At 36.2% G+C, this 20,134-nt stretch overlaps 2 protein-coding genes across 3 annotated transcripts; both read right to left on the reverse strand.

Moving 5' to 3' along the window:
• Positions 1–1,051: 1,051 nt before the first annotated feature.
• On the reverse strand, positions 1,052–11,519 carry LOC117929592 (translation initiation factor eIF-2B subunit delta). 2 transcript variants are annotated; one of them, XM_034849918.1, is made up of 8 exons: positions 10,792–11,519; positions 7,881–8,015; positions 4,560–4,924; positions 3,474–4,218; positions 3,277–3,373; positions 3,129–3,183; positions 1,841–1,903; positions 1,052–1,455 (listed from the first exon to the last, which is right to left on the reverse strand). In XM_034849918.1, the coding sequence occupies exons 1-7, from the start codon at positions 11,282–11,284 to the stop codon at positions 1,877–1,879; spliced, it is 1,917 nt and encodes a 638-aa protein (XP_034705809.1). In that variant the 5' UTR covers positions 11,285–11,519; the 3' UTR covers positions 1,052–1,455; positions 1,841–1,876. The 2 variants fall into 2 exon arrangements, with proteins under 2 accessions (XP_034705809.1, XP_034705808.1); XM_034849917.1 differs by lacking the exon at positions 1,841–1,903 and having other exon boundaries at positions 10,792–11,513.
• Positions 11,520–13,462: 1,943 nt separating this feature from the next.
• On the reverse strand, positions 13,463–19,685 carry LOC117929593 (cyclin-B1-2-like). Its single transcript, XM_034849919.1, has 4 exons — positions 19,506–19,685; positions 19,171–19,271; positions 14,631–14,728; positions 13,463–13,792 (listed from the first exon to the last, which is right to left on the reverse strand). Exons 1-4 carry the CDS (start codon positions 19,629–19,631, stop codon positions 13,692–13,694), a joined length of 426 nt encoding a protein of 141 aa, XP_034705810.1. The 5' UTR covers positions 19,632–19,685; the 3' UTR covers positions 13,463–13,691.
• Positions 19,686–20,134: the final 449 nt, after the last annotated feature.

Here is a 20,134-nt window from a genome sequence, read left to right on the forward strand (position 1 = left end):
ACAAGTGAAAATAACTAAAAATATCTCTTGAAAATACCTTATTTATTATTATTATTATTGTTTTAAGAATAGAAAATTGCTTGAAAAAATAAATGGGTCACATTGTTTTCTGTTTTTAAAATAAAAAAATTTTGATTGCTAAACATATATTTTCCTTTTATTTTCACTTCTACAACTATTTTTGCCAACTCAATCCATCAAAACACATTTGAAACCTCAGAAACCTTATCTCTTCAGCATCACCAATCTCATTTCATTTATTTGCAACCACTTCTGAACCATATCCTCAAAATGCTGTTTTGTTCTTGGCAGATTAGAAATTTCTTTTGCTTCCCATTCCATATACATCTCTTTTCCACAATCCGACATTTGGGAATAAAACTCTTAACCTGTTTCTTTAAACTAGAGCATTGTGAAACACCTACCCTGTCCCTAAAGTGCTGAGCTTCACAAAGGCAACTACTAAAGACTGCTGCATAACAGATCACGCCCACAATAGATATAAGGGGCATAACATAAACGGGAAGGAGGCGGACAAGGAAGCAAATTTTAACACTCAATTAAAATGTGACACTTCGTTTTGCCCCCTCTAACTTCTATCGTAGGCTAATGGATAAAGCTGAAGGGAAGAAAGAGGGAAATTGGAGCTTTAGTGGAGACCAATATAAGATGATAGCAGACATGAAACAAGAATGAAGAACAATGACAAAATTTTAAACCCCTGCTCCAGTCGCTAACTAGACATTTATGATTAGGATACGGGATCTCTAACTAGAGATTACTTAACATTGTGCAAGAAAATGTGATTGATTCCTTGAGAGTCTGTGCCAGTTCCGAGGCTTTTTTCCACAAGTACAGCTTGCTAAAACATGTTTTTTAAATGGGCATTAGAAGTCAAGACCTTTGGCGTTTCTGTTCAGGGATCAGGGATCGGGTTCATGGGTTGTGGCGTGTATGGATATTTTGGTAACATGTGGATTTGGAACTGAGGATTTTGTTTTAGAATCAGCTAAACAAGGCACTTGCCAGAATCCAGATGTTCCAAAAGGTAGATTTTAGAACCTAAAAACACAATTTTTTTTTCCCTGCAAGAAAATTCTTGCATGTGATATGAAACCATTGTCTACAACCCAAGGAAAAACTCGTTACAACATACGATAGTAGCATCCCTAAAACTGCCCGGAGAGGCGAAGGAATCGCACTCTTCACTGAGTCAGGTGAAAAGGAAAATTCCAAAACCAGAACGAATTATTCCAAAGGGAAGGAGATCTAAGAAGAAATGACATAACAAGAAAATTCTTCCACACTTATTGTCCTCTCTGCAACAGCTGGGAAGATGGATCTCAGCATGGGAACAAAAAATTGAAACGCCTCATGAATCATTTGACCCATCTATATCCATAAGTGCTCTCTCCGGTATTCTCGCACAATCACAGGCACACTTGTAGGTGGGACCTGTAAGAAGCACAAAAAACCTAAAATGGTTTAAACCGAAAAACAAATCCATCATACTTGTATAGCCAAGCCAAGGCTCAAGGCACAACAACTCCCCAGCTGTAAGAGGAGCAATTACCTTGTTAGATAGGTATCCTCATATATTTTCTACTTATCATTTTATATTTTATTCTTGCAATTTTTAATTGTATATTGAAATTTTATATAATCACACTAATTTTTTATTCAATGTTTTTTTAAATGTTTGAAATCTTGATGATTATTATTATTATTATTTTATTTTTTTACTTGGATTAGAATTCTAAATTATATTTGGCATGATATACGGGGGGATGCTTAATGCTTGCATGTACAAATTTAAAGTATTTAAAAAATTCACATGCACCTTTAGTTGCTCCTCACTTGGGCTTAGGGGCATGCCTTAGGTTGTGCCTTCCACCTTTCCAAACTACGAAATGCAAAAACAAAACAAAGAAGCAAGGCATAGAATACAAGCATGAGGATTCTCTCTTAAAACTATACTATCCTCAGAAGGTATTATTTAAGTACTCGAGTTATCTTTGCTTGAACAGTGTCAGATGTGGGTATATATATATATCTAGGAGTTAGATTCTTTTGACTCCAAATTTTAGGATACAACAAACCTGTTAAACAGGATTCAAAATTTAGATATGAAATGGATACAGGGATAAGCTGAAAAAATAATAGGAAATCAATTAGAAATAAAAATATTTTTGATACGAACTTCCTATCTTTTATATTTTTATTTTATTTTATTTTTTTCTAAATATTCTTAAATTCTCTCTTCTTTCAATGTAATAATGTCCTAAGGAAGTTGAAAATAAAATCAATAAGTAAATTAAAATCAAATAGTCATATTTGAAGCAAAGTCGGAGCATCCAACAAGGATCCCACAGCCACACTCATACCATGTTGTGTAGACATGGGTATGTTGGGAGAGTCCAAGTACCATAGATATTGAGTTACATCATGGAAATAGAGCAAATTTAAACTTACAGCCACTGTCCCATGACCTATCTAATAACCATGCATGCAACAAAAGCTATAGAAAAGAGAAAAGACGCTGAAAATGGGGTAGATCCTCTGAACACAAAAAGGTTTAGATCCTAAAATTCTCATATTGCAGACAGGAAAGCTGCCAGAAGCTAGTACTTCCACAATCAAGGAGAGCACAGAACTTTATATTCTTTTTCCTTTCTATTTTTCAATGGCAGACAATCATATGAATAAAGAGACTAACAACCACCATTCTTGAAAGGATAGTACTATCCTCCTGCCCCATAACTAAAGAGGAAAAATCAAAAAAGGGGTTCTGCATAAGTATCTCGATACTTGTGTTTTATTTCCTCCTAAACTACAAAAACACTAAAACATTTTCGCAACCCTGAATGAAACTATTAAAGATCCAAATCTAATCTTCATTTTAATATCGGAACACCAATTATCAAGCAAAATATAAATAACTTAAGCTGTCAAAGGAAAGAAAAGGTTAATGTTGGACCAGAGAGCCCCGGTCCAAAGGGGTATTGATTCATGCACACTTTAGGACTAGTAAATAACTGAGAGATGAGGTTACTCTTGGAAAACTAAGGATAAATAAAGCGTGTTTTCTCAAAAGTATGAAACATAAAATTTTAATATTAATGACTTACCATGCCATAATCTGTTATAATCATCGAAACATAATCTGAAGGTGTTGCATCATATCTGTCAACAAAAATCCAAAAAAGGCGCTTGTATGGTAAGTGGGGGTGAACAAATAAATGTGGATCCCCTATCGTTTAAACCCTAAACACTTACATCAGATTCAAAAGCTGCAAATTTTCACTCTTCGCCCAATCATCCAAATAGTTAATTTCCTCCCTACCAGGAACTTTTGAAATTGCATCAGGATCACCTACAAGGAGTCAATCAAAATATCTGAACTATAAAGCAATGGAGAACATGATGCCAATCATAAAATAACACCAATATCAACTAGAGCTGGAAACGCATACCAAGTTCATTAGAGCAAATCGAATCAAGCTGTACTCTCTCATGAAATTTATATGCTTCACAACATACTAACACTGGAACTCGGAATGCATGAGCAACCATAGAAACACATGCAGTCCCAACCCTTGAGTAAACTGTTCCATTGGACAACACAGATGAAGCCCCAAGGAAAACTCGAGTAACTTCATGCATGATATATGAAACAGCATTTATATGAGTGTATGTGCAGCTAAGGCCTTTTCCCACCAATCTCCGCAGTAAGAGTTGCCCTTCAAGCTTTGGACGGGAGTCCACTACAACAACACGAAACTGTTTGCCGAGCTCATGGGCATACAATAGTATCATCTCAACAGCAGAGGAAGACCCATATGTAAGTAGGACATCCCCATCCCTGATTTTTGTTACAGCATGCCTGACTATTACTTTGTCCGCGAGTACTATCTTCTCATTTATAAACCGATTGATATCTGACTGAAGACTTGCTTTTGCTTCAGACTCAGACAAAGATAAAGGTAACTTGGTAATTCGACTTTTTAAAAACCTAATTGCATTTCCCATGCTTATTGAAAGGGGTCTGCACTCAATTAGAAATGAAACATAACTGCTTATTCTAGCAGTTAAGTCTCTGACAAGAGTTTTTTCAGGTGGAGTGGAATAGTCTTTGATGGCCTCTTGGAATGCGTGAAGCATTGCAATACAACGAGCATTGCCACCAGATACGTCTCCTGCTAAATATTGTAAGCCAACCTAATGAAAATTAAAATTCATAATTAGACAGAGTACATGTTTGACCTTGTTTACAGAGTGGATCTAAAGCTAAGGGCTCAATAACCATCCATATCTGATTTTGGACATCTGGGGTCAACAATCATATGAGTCCAACATATAATGGAACAGTGGCTCTAAATTTAGGCATCTAACATCATATGGATTGGATAAGACTTATTTTTGTTGATAAGCAATGAGACATTTTTACTTGAGTTCGGCTTTTCCAGAAACTGATTGCTTTGTATTTTTCATTGAATTTAACCTTGTGAGCATATCACTATCACAGGCTCAAGAATAAAACAGAAAATCCTATGAAATACCTTGTAAACAGCAGGATGCATTGGATCAAGTAGGAAAAACTTTGACTCAAGATCAGGAAGCAGAGTTCCACGTTCATACTGAGGTAAATGTCTAAATAACTCAACTCTGTTCCTAACTTCAATTCGCCTTACTACTGCACGCCTTTTTGCCTTCTCCACTCGACTCTTATCATCAAATTGCATGCGTGGATGAGGTACATCTTTCTTTCTATCCTTCTCTGATGGACGGTCAACACCCTTTTTCTCAGAAGCTGTGACTGAAGCACTATCTTTCTTCTGTGAAGAAAGCTTTGAAACCTTAGCTGGTTTTGCATTAACTGAAGTTGCAACCCCAGAAGCAGCAATGGGTGCCTTACTTACTTCAGCTATCATGATTGAGTACATAAAGATTAATTATTACAACTTGATAATGCTGATAAAAAAACACCATATCCCATTAAAAATAAAACTGGTGGACATAATCAAAACCACCACTAGTATCTCCAAGGAATGCTAAATAACATACTGCACCTAAAATTTAAACAGGCTACAGTTCATTTGAAGAACATAAAAAGTAAAAAATAAAAATAAAAAAAGCAAAGAAAAAAATCAATGGCAATTGCACTGAACATAGAAGCTAGAAAATGAATTGATTAGTCTAAACTGTATAGAAGCACTTGAAGAAAAGTAATTGCATGAAAGGTGCCAAAAGAACCCTCAAGGTATGAAGCATCTCTTGTGATAGTCACACTTTTGAGGTCTGAGCCCAATGACAGGGCATTTGAGCCACACCAAAGAATTCTCCTATACAATTTCATTGTAACATGCAAATTATATATTCTCAAAACCAGTAATGCCTATCAAAAGAATACTCTTAAAACGAGTAACATGTGGATACATAAAGCTTTCGATATTTTTATTCTATTGTTTATATTATCACTAGCAACATAGCCATATTAGAGATTTGTGTGAGTTGAAGAAAGGAAGAGAGAAGGAAAATGATTCCTTGATTAGACTGGAGAAGTTTTACTGGGTATAAATACATGATTTGTACAGCTATTAAAGGGAAAAAAGTCTAATATACAACTAATCAATTCCCAAAATTACTCTATGATCTACTCCCTACTAAGTGAAAAGAAGATGAGAGATTTCCTCAAGCTCACTCTCTCTTCCCCCTACCTTAAAACCCGTAAGAAAACCTACATCCCGGGTTTTCAAAAGCAAACTACTAAGGGCCTCCATAGCAATCACAAATAGGTAGAGGGAGAGAGGGCCCCCCTGTCTCAACCCCCTAAAACTTCTAAAATAGAGACACTGGCCATAGAGATGCACCACTTAATCCAATCTAGCCATTTTTGCTTGAATCCCATCTTGGAAAGAATTGCTAACAAAAAGCCCCAATTCAAAAATAAGCCTTCTCAATGTTGAGCTTCCACAACAACCCACATTCCCTTTTTTTCAACTTTGAATCAACAATCTCATTTGCTATTACTTTTGAAGCCGCCAACAACAACTTTTGTTGAGATTTCCACAACAACTTTTGAAGCCGCCAAGGCATACAACGAGGGGAAAGAGTCACACAAAGTGTCCCCACACCACGGCATCCTTAAGATCTTCTACTCTTCTCTTCCTTGGGATAAACACAAAAAAAGTAGCATTCAAGCTTCTTACAAACCTGCCATGCTCATGAAACTCATCAAACTCATGATTGAGCTAGACTAAAAATCCAAAGGCTCAATCTCATTCCAACATCTCTGCCAGCGTCACCGCATCCTCTGGTGCTTTCATCTGTAAATGTTGATGCAAATCCAATTCCTGCCATAAAACTGCCAGTGTTATAGTAGGTAGCCACAACGAGATCTCTATGCTTTGTATGGTGAATTATTGTCTTCAATTCAAACATATGAGTAACATTTCCATTCTTGGAATATATCCGAGATTCCGCATCCCACACTTCTTTGGCGGTAGAAAGGAATAGAAAAGGTTTATTGATCTCAAGTTGCACATAGCATCAACCATGAGGTGGCCTAAGAATTTTCAGCTTCCCATAATTTAAAAGAAGGATCTGAGATTTTTTGTTCCTTAATGGTACCACGCAAATACCTTATCTTTCCTCAACTCTTAAGGAAAAGTTGCATAGCTTGTGAACACCCAAGAAAATTCCTAACATTATGTTTTTCAGGAGTAATTTGGAGGGTTGGACTATCATAATGGGTGATGGATAGGCTGTTGGGTTGTTTCAGCAGGAGTTTTTTTAGAAATTTCTGCCATTGAAAAAACAAATAGGTAGAAAGAGGAGATTGAGAAGGAAAATAATGGTAATGAAAGGATTGTGGCAATGAAGGCTAAAAGAAAATTTCCAGGAAAGGATTAGAATATCTTTCCAGCCTCTAACACCATGTGAGCGGAAGAAGGAAGATAGAAAAAATGATTTCTCACTTGATTAGACTAGAGAAGTTTTACAAGGTAAAAATAGATGATTTCTACAGCCATTAAAGGAAAAAAAAGTCTAATATTGCTTAACAACTTGAAATGTAAATATTAGTAGGATTAAATATGTAAGACCAATGTGTATGACCAACATGTGAATATTAATAGAATTAGTTCTAGTAGTTAGCTACTTAGTTACAATTACAGGACTGCTTTCTTATGCTACTTGCATATTTAAGCCAAGAGTGTCATAATCAACCATGAAGCCACAATCATACATACAATATTTGAATGTATGTGTGTGTGTATGTAAACATGATTTCAACTTTTAGCATGCTACTGAAACTAAGTGTCCCTTCATTTCTTCATAGGCCATTTTGATCAAAAGTAAAATGAAATCCCAAAAATATTCATCAAAACAATATATATTCCTGCATACTACTTAACTTAAGTATCCCATCATTTCTTTGCTTCTTCATGGAGCATTTTTTTCAAATAGAAGATAAATTTCAAAAAAAATATTCATCAAAATAATTAAAAACTTTGAATTTTGGAAACCCAAACTGATAAGAAGTTTAAATGATGATATTTTCCCAAAGAGGAGAAGAATTTCTGAAAACTTTTAGATCACCTATAATTTAAAAAAGGAATCATGGAATTTCCTAAAAAATGCAAAGCTTGGACCCAACACTAACAAGAAAACAAATCTCAAATGAAGTTTATCTGCTACGAGTTAGCAATCATGAATTAAGAAGTTTAATAAGCCACATTTGTTGTGGTATGAAATAAAAACCTCTACTTCCTACTCAGGAACAAAAAGGATAAAACATAAACACCTGCACAAATCAGCTCCAGTGTCATATATGCACTCATTTTCATTAATTCATTAAAACAAAGAAGAACCATCTCCACCTTTTGCCGCAGCTTTTGCAGCTCTCTGAGCCTCCTGAAGTGCACGCCTTTCAGCTTTTGATGTTTTCTCCTTCAGTGACCTTGAACTTGCTGGTTGTTCATTTTGCACTTCAATTGATGCTCCTCCACTTTTTACTGCAAAATATTTTCCCATTAAATCCTACCGTTCCTAAGAGAGATTAAATCCAGAAACTTCAATGGCAATTGAACTTCCAATTGTTCAATACATATATTATAAGTAGTAGATAAAATACTTATATTCAGATGATCAAAGGTCTCATTTCCAGAAAAGATCAAGAAGTCATCAGTGGTTAAGTCACAATTTCTATGCAATATACTCAACCTAATTACTCGTCCAACTCCAACCCAAGCGACCCAGACCCCAAACAATAGATTGCATTTAGGAACACCAACTTTACATACTAGGCAAAAAACTACTACAAATCCAAGTCATTCTTGGAAAATTTGGGGAGGTGGAGGGGGGGTTGGACTACTAGAGTGTAGAGGGGATAAGCCTTTGGAAAGACATTAGAAAAAAGTGGGAAGAGTTCATTCTTAAAACTAGTATCCGTATAGGAAATGGTAGACTAACAAGATTTTAGTGGGACAGTTGGGTTAGGGGGTCTAAATTGAAAAACGTTAAACCTACACTTTTTAGGCTAGCATCCCACAAAAATACTACAATTGCAAACTTATGGGGAAGGGAAAGGGGTGGAGGTGGTTGTTGGGAGGTTCAATCTAAAAGACCCTTTCATGCAGTGGTGGAGCCAGCAAATGGCTTGAGAGGGGGCAACATGTCATTTTTTATTTCAAGAGGGGACAAAAATTGGACAAAAAGCTTTTGTAACCTAGCTGTAACAAAGAAATTCCCCTTTTATCTATGAGAAGGGGTTCAAATCCTCTTGAAGACAATTTAAAAAAAAAAAAAAAAAAAAATTGGGGAGGGGGGGCACATATGCCTCCCTTGACCATGCACTAGATCCGCCCTTGCTTTCAAGATTGGGAGTTAGAGGAGATGACTCACTTTTTGGAACACATTTCTTCGTTAAAAGTGCAAGAAGGAGAGAACACTTTAATATGGAAAGATGATATAGGAGGGGAAAATACAGTGTCAAGTCTTATTATAATACTCTTAAGGGTTGAGAACAATTTAATATTTCCAACGAAAGAGATTTGAGGATCCTATGCTCCTCTTACAACTCGTTTTTTTGCTTAGGAAGTTGTTTGGGGGAAGATCTTAATTGTAGACATGTTGATAAAGAGGGGATGACCCATGGTTAACAGATGTAGCATTTGTAAAATTGGTGAAGAATCGGTTTATCACATTTTGATTCATTGTGATAAGACAAGGGAGTTTTGGACCTTGTTGTTAGCAACATTTGATTTGGTTTGGGTGTTCCCAGCTTCAATGAGAAATCTTCTCCTTGAATGGAAACTCAATGGGTTAGGGATGAACAAAAGAGCAGTTTGACTATTGGCTCTAATTTGTCTATTTTGGTGTATTTGGAGAGAGCGCAATGAAGGACTTTCGAAAATGAAGAATTGTTAAATCAAAGTTTGAAGGATCTCTTTATCTAATCATTTTTAGAGTGGTCTTAGCAGTTTTTGGATTTGGAAAACCCGTCTATTTTGAATTTCTTAGATGCTCTCTATTGTTGCTAGGCTTGCACTTTTCTAAGTTTTTTCTATCTTAACTAGTGCTTGTTTTGGAATTTTCATGTATATTGTCTGTATATGTAGGGTGTGCCCCCTCTTGTTGGCATTTCTTAATACATGCCTTTGTCTAACAAAAAATATCAATTAATCATAAAGAGAACTTCTTTACACATTTTACTTGCAATTTTTTTGGGAACACAAAATAGTTTTTCTACATATAAAAGAGGGATGAAAATATGTTTTATGTTAATTTGTAAAAGTACAACAATAGCAAGACAGATAAGAGGAAGCTACGCAACCATCTACTAGCTTATGACGACCATCCCCTCCGCCAACTTCTCATCACAACTCCCTAAGAATCACTAAATTCCCTAAGAATCGTATAAACACCTTGATTGGACCACCTTTCCCCCAAAACTATGTTGAACATCTCTTTTGTAGTATCTCATATAATTCTATAGATATATCAATGGTTAACTTTCACCTGATTTCATAGAAAAAAAGAAATAGTTGAATGCATGACGACAGAACAAGCATTACACCAGCACAATTGGCCCCTTAATTTAAAACTAATTTAAAAAGCTTCCACTTATGTCAATTTAAAAAGCTTCCATTACACCAGCACAATTACCCATCAAAAAATTAGAAGGTCATAAATCGAGAGATATCTCCCAATCATTCACCTAATGTCCTCTTCCCACACAAGATATGGTCTCTCATTACATAATGGACACCATTCAAGGAGCAAGGAAATCCAAGCTCAGCATGGTTGAATAATATACTCCAACATACAGATTCTGGCCATCCAACTGGATGGGCATTCAACCCATCCAGTTTGAAGTCAGCGCCCAAGAACTCCACCTAAAAACCCTCCATTGTTTTTCAACTAAAATGAACCTGAATATAACATGACCCATCAACACGACTGGTTTCAAAATACCGGTTTCCTGAATTGAACAGAGGTTAAACCAAAAACTCTGTGAACAGTCAAAGAAATGACCCACAATTGAATAAGTCCATGTCATTTCAATTGTTATAAAATAAAACTAGGACAAATAATTTGAAAACTTAAAACATAAAGAAACGAGAAGTACGCGATCAGGTATAAATTTTAGAACTCCGGTTTTCCCATGTGTCAGAATCACAATAGATACTCGGACACTCACCAAAACGGATATCCAATTTCATTGTTTACTTCCACTAAATCTCTATTCACAGATAATATTACACATGAGAGGATCAAGTTCTTGCTTACCAGAAATTCCGGGAGGCATATTCACTACTGACACGGTAGTCAAATTACTCGGCTTCACCGCCGTCAGATCAAACCCACCGCCAGGAAATGACGACGCAACTTTTCCCGAATTACCCCTATGCGTCCAACCCGCCCCTGAGGCGTCCTCGGAGAACTCCCCGTCGCCAACCTTGCTATAAAACGACGCCGTTGGCGAGGTGCCATGAAAGAACTCGGAGGGATTGTAGCTTCCGACGGGAATGGCGTCACCGGGACGGCGAAGAGGACGGTTGAGAGCCGGACGGGCGGAGAGGAGGTTGTCGGAGGCGTGGCGGGGGGGAGGGATCATGACAGGGGAGAGAGAGTTCCCGGTAGGAGAGTTGTCGGCGACGGGAGGGGAGGACGATTCCGATGGACCAGATTGAGTACGCCCGGGGGAAGCACCGGGAGCGAAGAATCCCACCTGGCGCACTTTAGGGTCGATGACCACACGTGCGCCGCGGCGAGGGTCCATATGGAGAGGGGTTTCGTGAATGTGCGTTAGGGTTTTGAGAGTGGAGATTGGAAGAGAAGCAGCGGTTTTAATTCCATGAAAAGATAGACAGGGAAGGGGTGGTGTTTGGATTGAAAGAAAATTTTAAGGGTTCGAGGGAAAGTATAGGGGTTTTCGACTCATAATGAGCACAACACAGAGGCATTGAAAAGAGAATCATAATTATCATTAAAAGGGAGAAAAGGCTAAAAAGAGAAGATATGGTTTTAAAGTGCGCAGCCAAATGGAGAAATTTGGAGACTTAATCCACGTTTATTGCTTTTTTTTAATGTTTTTTTTTTTTTTTTTTTTTTTTTTTTTTTTTTTTGAAATAATGATAGATCTTATTAATGAGAAGAAATAGAAACATCAGAGGCTAAGATAGCTCCTAATAGAGGTGGAGCATCCCGCCAAAAACTTGGACTAGCAAAAGAGCTTGCTGCTTTTGCAAGAGCATCAGCAGCAGCATTAGCTTGCCTTTTCACATGACATAGAGTAAAACTTTGATCTAAAAATAGAGATCTACAGTCTTGAATAAGCATGCCAAATTCAGACCTATCAAGAGCTTTAGAGTAAAATGCATCATAAACACCTTTAGCGTCCAATTCTACTATAACATTTGAAGCACGCAGCTCCAATAGCCATCTTGCAGCTTCACGTAACCCCAAAGCTTCAGCCTCCATAGGAGAACTCACACCATTAACAACCTTAGAGTAGCAACCAACAACAGAGCCGAATTCATTTCGTAGAATCACACCCAGCCCGATGGTTTGATGTTCTGAGAAAATCGCTGCATCCACATTACATTTCAACATTCCCGGGGAAGGTTTACTCCATTTGACTTGAGTGTTGGCATTTCCATTAGAAAACTTTTGATCAGAACCCAATCTTACATCTAACCAGTCTTTTAGGAACGATAAGCTAGCAGAGACTGTTTGAGTAGGAGATGAGGCACTATTATTCCATAACAATGAGTTTCTTTGCCTCCATATACCCCAAATGATAGACCCAACACGCCCCACCACTTCTTTATCAACATTAGTGAGGAACATGAAAAACCAGTCAAGAAAAGAAGAGACACCATTAACTGAGGGAATCAAGTCAACTTGTGACCAACATGAAAGAGCAAACGGACAGGAGAGAAAAAGATGCATTAAATCCTCTTCATGTCCTCCACAGAGTACACACGTATCAGTCACAGGCATACCTCGTGCACATAGAGCAGACCTGGTAGGTAGACATCCTTTGCAAGCACGCCATAGACATAATTTTATCTTTGGTGGGATAGACAAATCCCATAGCATATTCCATGCTACAGGCCGTGAAGGCAAATTACCATGCAAGGAAAGCCATCTCGCTATACGATACCCTGATTTCACCGTGTAGTTTCCATGATTGTCCCAATGCCAAATGAGCGAATCAGGTGGAGACTTCAAGCTCAAAGGAATACTAGCAATGGCTTGAGCATCCCTAGGTGAGAATATCTCCCCAAGTAATTCCACATCCCACTCCTTACAGCCGTGGATCCAGAAATCATGAACTTTTAAGTGAGCTAAGTCATGAATAATAGGAGTTTATTGCTTTTTTTTAATGTTAATTCTGTCTTTTTGGTGGAATTCTGGGAAGATAATGTCAATTTATTATTAACATATAAATTAGATACAGGTTCCTACACCCACTTTCTCGGTAACATTTTCACAACGTCAACGTCACAGTTAAAAAATTTAAAAATTAAAATTACCTCCATTTGAGAGTTTTTACTTTTTTTTTTTTTTTTTTTTTTGCTGGGATTTCATTATCTCACCCCTACTCCTTTCCTTCCCTGTTCTTCTTCATTCTTTAATATATAGTAGTAGCATTTAGCAAAGAGCCTAGGTTTAGTTACGACTTACGAGGAAGACAAATGAAGTCTTTAACGGTAGTAACTATTCTCCTCCATTCATTTATTCCCCCACACAATACCAGATATTGACCCATGATGTAGATTGTAATCTCAATTAGAATGTGATTCTAGCAGCTATCAAGCACTTCACTCACAAATTATAATGGCCTTACAACAAACCAAAGAAAAGGCCCCCCATGATGCCGCAGAATCTGATTATGCAGCTAAGAAACGAATGGGCCAAGATCACATGCCCTGCAGAATGCCTCACAACCATCGGAAAAAAGAAAAAAGGGAAGATACCACTGATGTGGTGGGATGGTGAATGTGATATCTAAGAAACAAGTAGAACGAGTGCATATGCACCTCAGACGGCTGTTTAATCTCACAGGGTCTAAGAAATTTTAGTTTAATGACATGCAAAGAAACATGGGCATCCATGATCCACAATCACAAAATAAACCATCATCCCCTTTTGTCACATTAACAATGGAACATGCTTCGCTTTTAGATGAAACTTGGACAGATTGGTCCCTTCGAAATGCCATGTCGCACCTCCATTCCATGATGCATGTCAGCTGGCCGGAATGTTTCTGAGTCACATGGGTCTGCAAGCAACACACAAGAATATGCAAACTTAAAAACCCAGCACAAGCTACCATGAACCAGAATAGAAATGAAGAGTTATTTTATTTATTTTAACAATGCGAAAACCTACTGGCAGACTCCATTGAAGCAGGAAAAACCACAGATACAAATTTTTCCCAAGCAATTTATATCAGCTAAGCTTGGGACTCAAACCTCAGACCCCCATTCCCGATTCTAAAAGTCCTTTCCGTTGTTTTTCGTAAGGCATTACTTCAAATCACCAACCTTACATTATAGGGTTGGTCCGAGTGGGAGTGAGAAAATCTCTGGATATAGATCATCTTCAAAAACTTGGATATTCCATATCATTTATTTTTATAAAAATATTTCCACACCATTGCCTGGTGCTCAAACTTGAATTCGTACAAAATTGTCTAACCAGTTTGTAATGAAATTTGAAGAACCAGCGGCAGAAAATTTTCATGCTTTCTTTTTGTTTTGATCTCTCCATGAACCAAAAGACTAACCAATGTTAAATCCTCAATCCCTAATTATTGCATCATGTAGCTGAGCAGTCACATGGAATCATGTGGAATGCAGAATCATAAAACATCAATTCCAACACAATGATACCAAGTTTTTGCAACCTCCTGTCTTTTTTTGGGTAAGCAAACAGGACAAAGCCTAGCTAGAAATGATCGACCTTCATCAAAATTGATACTCACCATAGATGAAGTGATGCAGTTGGAGATTTTATGTGACAATTCCAATCAAGCAAAGGAATCATGCAAAATTTTTCAAGAAAGAAGAAACTATTAAAGATAACTTCAGACAGGTGTTTGGATGATATTTTGTTACCATTGAGATAATCTTCAAAACCGAAGTTATCCAAACTTCCTGTTAGTGCCTCCAACCCTAGCATGGAAGATGGTATTGCTCCTGGAGGCCTCTGAAATCTGAAAATTTTTTAAGCAAACAATATGAAAGGAATTTAGTGCCCAGTCCAACTTATGTAAAACTAAGCAAGACAAACAGTTATCCATCAGACAGGTCACAATCCACTCCACTTGCGCACATCCTTTTCATATTGTGAGATCAGGATGGTGTATAAATACAAAAGTAGAGAGTCTAGATCAAAATACGAGGCAAAAGTAGAAAAGTAGACCCATCACAGTGCATATTGTATACAACTAATTTGTGTCTATGCAACAATTATAATTATTTGTGCTCATTGAAGGTATGCAATAAAACTAGCCGCATGTTAATACAACTGTGTGCCCACTACAATAATAAAGGCACGAGCACCTCTAGTCAAAATAAGCATAAACAGGAGTTTGAAAGAAGCAAAGCCTTTCAGTTTACAATTTCTGATTCCTTGAAATTTGAAATTCTTTTTTAGTTGCAAGGTCTGAATGTTAAGTACAAATTATAGTTCATATATTTCATGTGCCAGATATCATATATTCAGTATTCCATATACTAGAATGAACAAATTGACACAACACATGCACCCATGCACATACAATCAACTTGCTACTTAATATGAACAAATATGACATAGACAACATACAAGGACTTCTTCATTCCAAAAGATAAAGTTGAGAAATAATAAAAAATGACACAGATTTTAATATGAACACGAATATTGTAATAAGGATGTCCATCCTTGATAAATATTCCTAAACTGAATTATTTTCAAAGGCAGCAACAACAAGAGTCCTTTATTGACACAAACATACACTTGATTCTTTCTGCCTTGCATGCTTGCACTGTATTAAAATTAAATCGCATCTGTCATTTCCTTTGTTTTCCCTGAAAAGGCCATCTTCCCAGGAAATCAAAGAAAACAAACCAAGAGAATTAAGTATAAAGGTATTGAAATATAGATCAATTCTAACCTGTTTCATGGAAGTTGATTGTTTTTTCAAAACTAAAAGGAAAAAAGAGTGACACGCTTCCTATTAATCTAAATTTTTGAGAAAAGCATTCTTATTCAGGATATCACAATCTAAATAGCATGCCATTTACAAGACCTCATGGAAGGCTGGATGTCTAATAATTTTTCCATCCTTTTGATAGGTAAACGATGTTTCATTGAACAGCACAAAGGGGGAGGCTAACGTCAGTACAAGGAATATAATTGATATGCAAAAGAAAGAAGAAGAGGAGGCCCATGATAGGAGAACTAGCACAAGCCTCAAGGCAATCACAATCTACCAATGAAATCAACAAAAAAATAACCCATCCACTCCTAGGGACCATGATAATTGAGACTTCAATGATGAATTTTTCTCCTTTTAACCAATTGCTCTGATCCTTCTAAAATTCACTTATTTTGCTCCTTTTCAAAGCACTAAAACAGGGAAACGGTACAGTTCTCCATATTCACCCATGTCTTTTTTGCACAAAACTAACCCTATAGCAAACTAGAGTGTCCATAGAACAAGGAAGCACCCCAAGCAATTCAAAAAATTGAGAAGACAATCACCCAAAGCCATCTGGCCACCATAAAATGAAACAGATTATGATTGGCAAACTCCCTGCCAAGCTTGCAGAGAAAACACCAATCGACCATACAACATTGCCTTTGCATCAATTGATCAGTAATAAGAATCTTTTCCCTGCAAAACTTCCAGCTTCCACATGAAAAAAATCTGCATTGTATGGGGACAAGAGCTCCATAGTAAGGATGCTATAAAGGAATGGGAAGAAACCATTGAATGCACCTTAGAAAAAAAATTTACAAAAAACACCCCTCTGTTAAACACCTTCCACAATGAAAAATCCTTTCTCATCACTAGCACTAGATCTAGACCGGATGAGCAACAAATGCAGCTCCAAGGACTTAATTATGAGGAAAATTTCTGGTTTGGCAGTCATTCAGTTGACTTTAAAGGTAAGATACAGGAGAAGTTTTTGGGAGTGGATCAATTGGAGTTTAAAATTATGGAATAGCAACTATGTTATCTTAAAAGTGATCATCCATAAATTTATGCAATGGAGTTCCTCATAAGATTCCCCAAGGTTTTTAAATTTTTGGCTTTTTCCTGGGAAACTTGAGGATGTGCAGCCTTTTCTTTTTCATCCTTTTTCTTCAACGCAACCTTGCAAAGTGGCAAAGCTGGGAATCTCATTAGGGCTGCAAGGTTTCAGCAATTTATTTCAAACCAAACAAAAAAATAAAAGAAAAAAAACAAACTTCTCAATTTAAATTAGTGGTAATTTTTTACTTAGTCACTTTGTGTTAGGGATTCAAATAAATTCTCAAAGGGGACAAGTGCCCCACTGGGCATTAAGAAGCTCCATCCCCAACCTTGCACCTGTTTATAAAGAAATTCTCAATAGTTGTTAAAGGGAAAGCATGTCTTGCCATTTCATATATAAAGTCTTAGCTTCTCTTGACATATGGAACTTAACAAATTAACTGCATTGGAAGTAATAGCAACCCATGGTCTTGTAGACATATAGCTCCTCAAGCAACTCTTCAAAAGCAACCTCCAAAAACCCAAAAAAAAAAAAAGAAAAAGAAAAAGAAAAAACTAGGGTCTGTTTCACAATGCTTACAAAAACAATTTTTTGAGAACAATTCTTGAAGAGAAACAAAATTTTATTTGGGAACCCAAATATTAAAAACAGTTTTCATGGCCCAAATATGAAAAACAGTTTTTCACAGTTTATTTAACATATGTATAATGAAAATGTTCCCAAAACATCCTCCGTATTTTCAATTGTTTCTTCAAATACTCTACAAAAAATACTTAAAAAATCTCTATATTGTCTAATATAACAACCTATTTTCAAAAAACTATTTTTCAGTAAAAAAATTGTTAAATGTGTTTTCTAAATTAGAAAACAGTTTTCTATTCTAAAGAATATAAAACAATTTTCAAGAACAATTCCCAAGCATATTACTATATTTACCTCCCATCTTCTTAAGTATCAAGATTCCTTTATTTCCCTAACTTTTCAATCACAAGAGTGATCACATAATTGAACTTAGTAAATTTTTCCATCTTATCCTATTCATAACATACTAATAGTTGTTTAAAAAACATGAATTTACATTCAATTAGTTAGGAAGTCAAACCTGAAGTTGAACTTATTGAAATTGCTTGAGACACCAAACAACCATTAGAATGTGCCTCTCCCAAGACACTATAACTCCCTGATCAGGTACTATTTACTTTCAATCATCAAGAGAAAACTGAAATACCATCCTTGACATAATACATAAATCCTAATTGAGCCAAGAGAGGAAAGATGGTTTTGCAATACAGAAAAACTAACCAGAATCACTTACAACTTCTGCAGCAGCATTGAATACATAGTAGCAACCCATAACCAACATCAATGAACATTAATCACCTGGGGAAATTTTTTACATGATTCTATGCAGTTCACAGTAGAATTGAGACCAACTTGTAACTTTTGGTTTATATTAAATCAAAACCTTGGAGCTTAGCTAACCTAGTTAATCCATATATCCAGACTTAATCACTCAGTTACTGCTATCAATTTATGCATCAAACAATTCAAGGTAGTACTTATTTTTCAAGTTTTATACATGCCAAATTAAATTTTATTAACCATAAATATTATCCATTTACTTCAACTACATGTGAATGAGTATCCCTCCACATTTAATGAATTATGACAATCAATCAAAGTCTCAATATGCATGTAAGCTACCAAATATATGACCCTTAAAGAATAAAACCTAACTCCTACTTTTGATATCACTTCTCAACATAATAAAATAATTAAATGAGTTCAGTATGAGAAACAAGAGAAAGAAACCCATGGACTCCATGACAAGGAGCTACAGGCTTCTGAAATGAGAACTTCATTGCTTAATCAGGCATTACAGCTCATTTCAAATTTATATCAAGTAGTTTAGGCATCTCAAGGGCCCATTACTCCTCACCAATCCTTATCATGCTTTTAGCCTTTGAGATTCCAACTTCTGTGCTTAGTGAATGCAACCATCATGTGCACACATGGTAGGACTCATACCCACCTGAAATACCAGGTGGGTGCTTGCAATGGAGGTTTTTGTGCAGAAAGGAGCCTATCTACCTTATCATGAAAACAAGCACAAGAGACCATCACCATTCAACAACTGAAAGTAAAATAGAAAGGCTTCCGAAAGCCCCCCTCTATTGCATATAGCTCCAAGGACCAGGGTTTTCAACTGAAACCTAAGTTTATAGAGTGGACTAGGGTTTTCAACTGAAACCTAAGTTTATAGAGTCACAAATGTAAATGATAAATAAAAACCACTAATAGTTATAATAGAATCCTAAAACAAGAACCCCATTTACAGCCAAACCACAGGTCTTTTTCAAGAATTAAAACAAATAAAAATACACGTCAAGAAACAGGTATTTCGAACTCATACCTAGATAGGATCTGAGCATCAAGATCCATCTTCAAAGGAAATGCAGTTCCGTACGTGTTAGCAAGGATTCTTCGCTTCATCCCCTCCTGTATCTCCCTTTGCTGATCCATAATCAACACATAGATAAATTCCAACGGAGATTTTATGCAAGCTATAATGACTAAGTCTCCGTTTGGTTTCGGGGAAAACAGAGGAAAACATAACATTAGGTTTGCTAGAGACCCAATTAGTGAAAAATCAGAACCTTATAAGTTCAATTTCTTCTTTATTACGTACAGTTTCTCGGCAACCAAACAAAGCATTAAAAAAATTAATAAAAAAGAGAGAGAGATTACGGATTGATAGGCGGATTCGAGAGGATGAGATCCAACGATATCGCTCTTGACACCTTGCAAACCGAAACGCAGCGCATCGTTTCGGACACCTCCGATTTCATGAGCTATCGTCTTCGGAGCTTCCATTTTCTGAGACTGGAATTTGCAGACTTTGGGGACAAGCAATCGAATTAGAGGTACGAAGGCTTGAGGGGGCTTCAGCATAAATAGAGTTTTGTTTCTTGGGGTTTGGAAAACGGTGTCGTTTTAGGATACTAATTTTATTAAAGAATCACATTTTAAAATTACAGATTTTATTACAAATTTAAAAATCATATTTTGAAATTATAGTTTTAAATTTTAATACATATTTGAAAATCTTATTTTTATTTTAAATTAATTTTAAAAATACAAATAAAAGAAGGCTATTTGGAACATTGGATGGACAATTTTACCAAAAATTATGTCTATTTGGAGTTTGAGATAATAAAAAAATTAAAATTAAAATTATTTGGAACTATATTTTAAAACAGTTTTCTATTGTTTGGAATAAAAAAATATAAAAAACATGTTTGATAATTAAAAATTATTTTTTAATTATTTTTACTTATTTTTGAGGGTTGGTTTAAAGATTAATTAATTAAAAATAA

This window comes from Vitis riparia, chromosome 14 (assembly GCF_004353265.1).
Source record: "Vitis riparia cultivar Riparia Gloire de Montpellier isolate 1030 chromosome 14, EGFV_Vit.rip_1.0, whole genome shotgun sequence".
Lineage (NCBI taxonomy): Eukaryota > Viridiplantae > Streptophyta > Magnoliopsida > Vitales > Vitaceae > Vitis > Vitis riparia.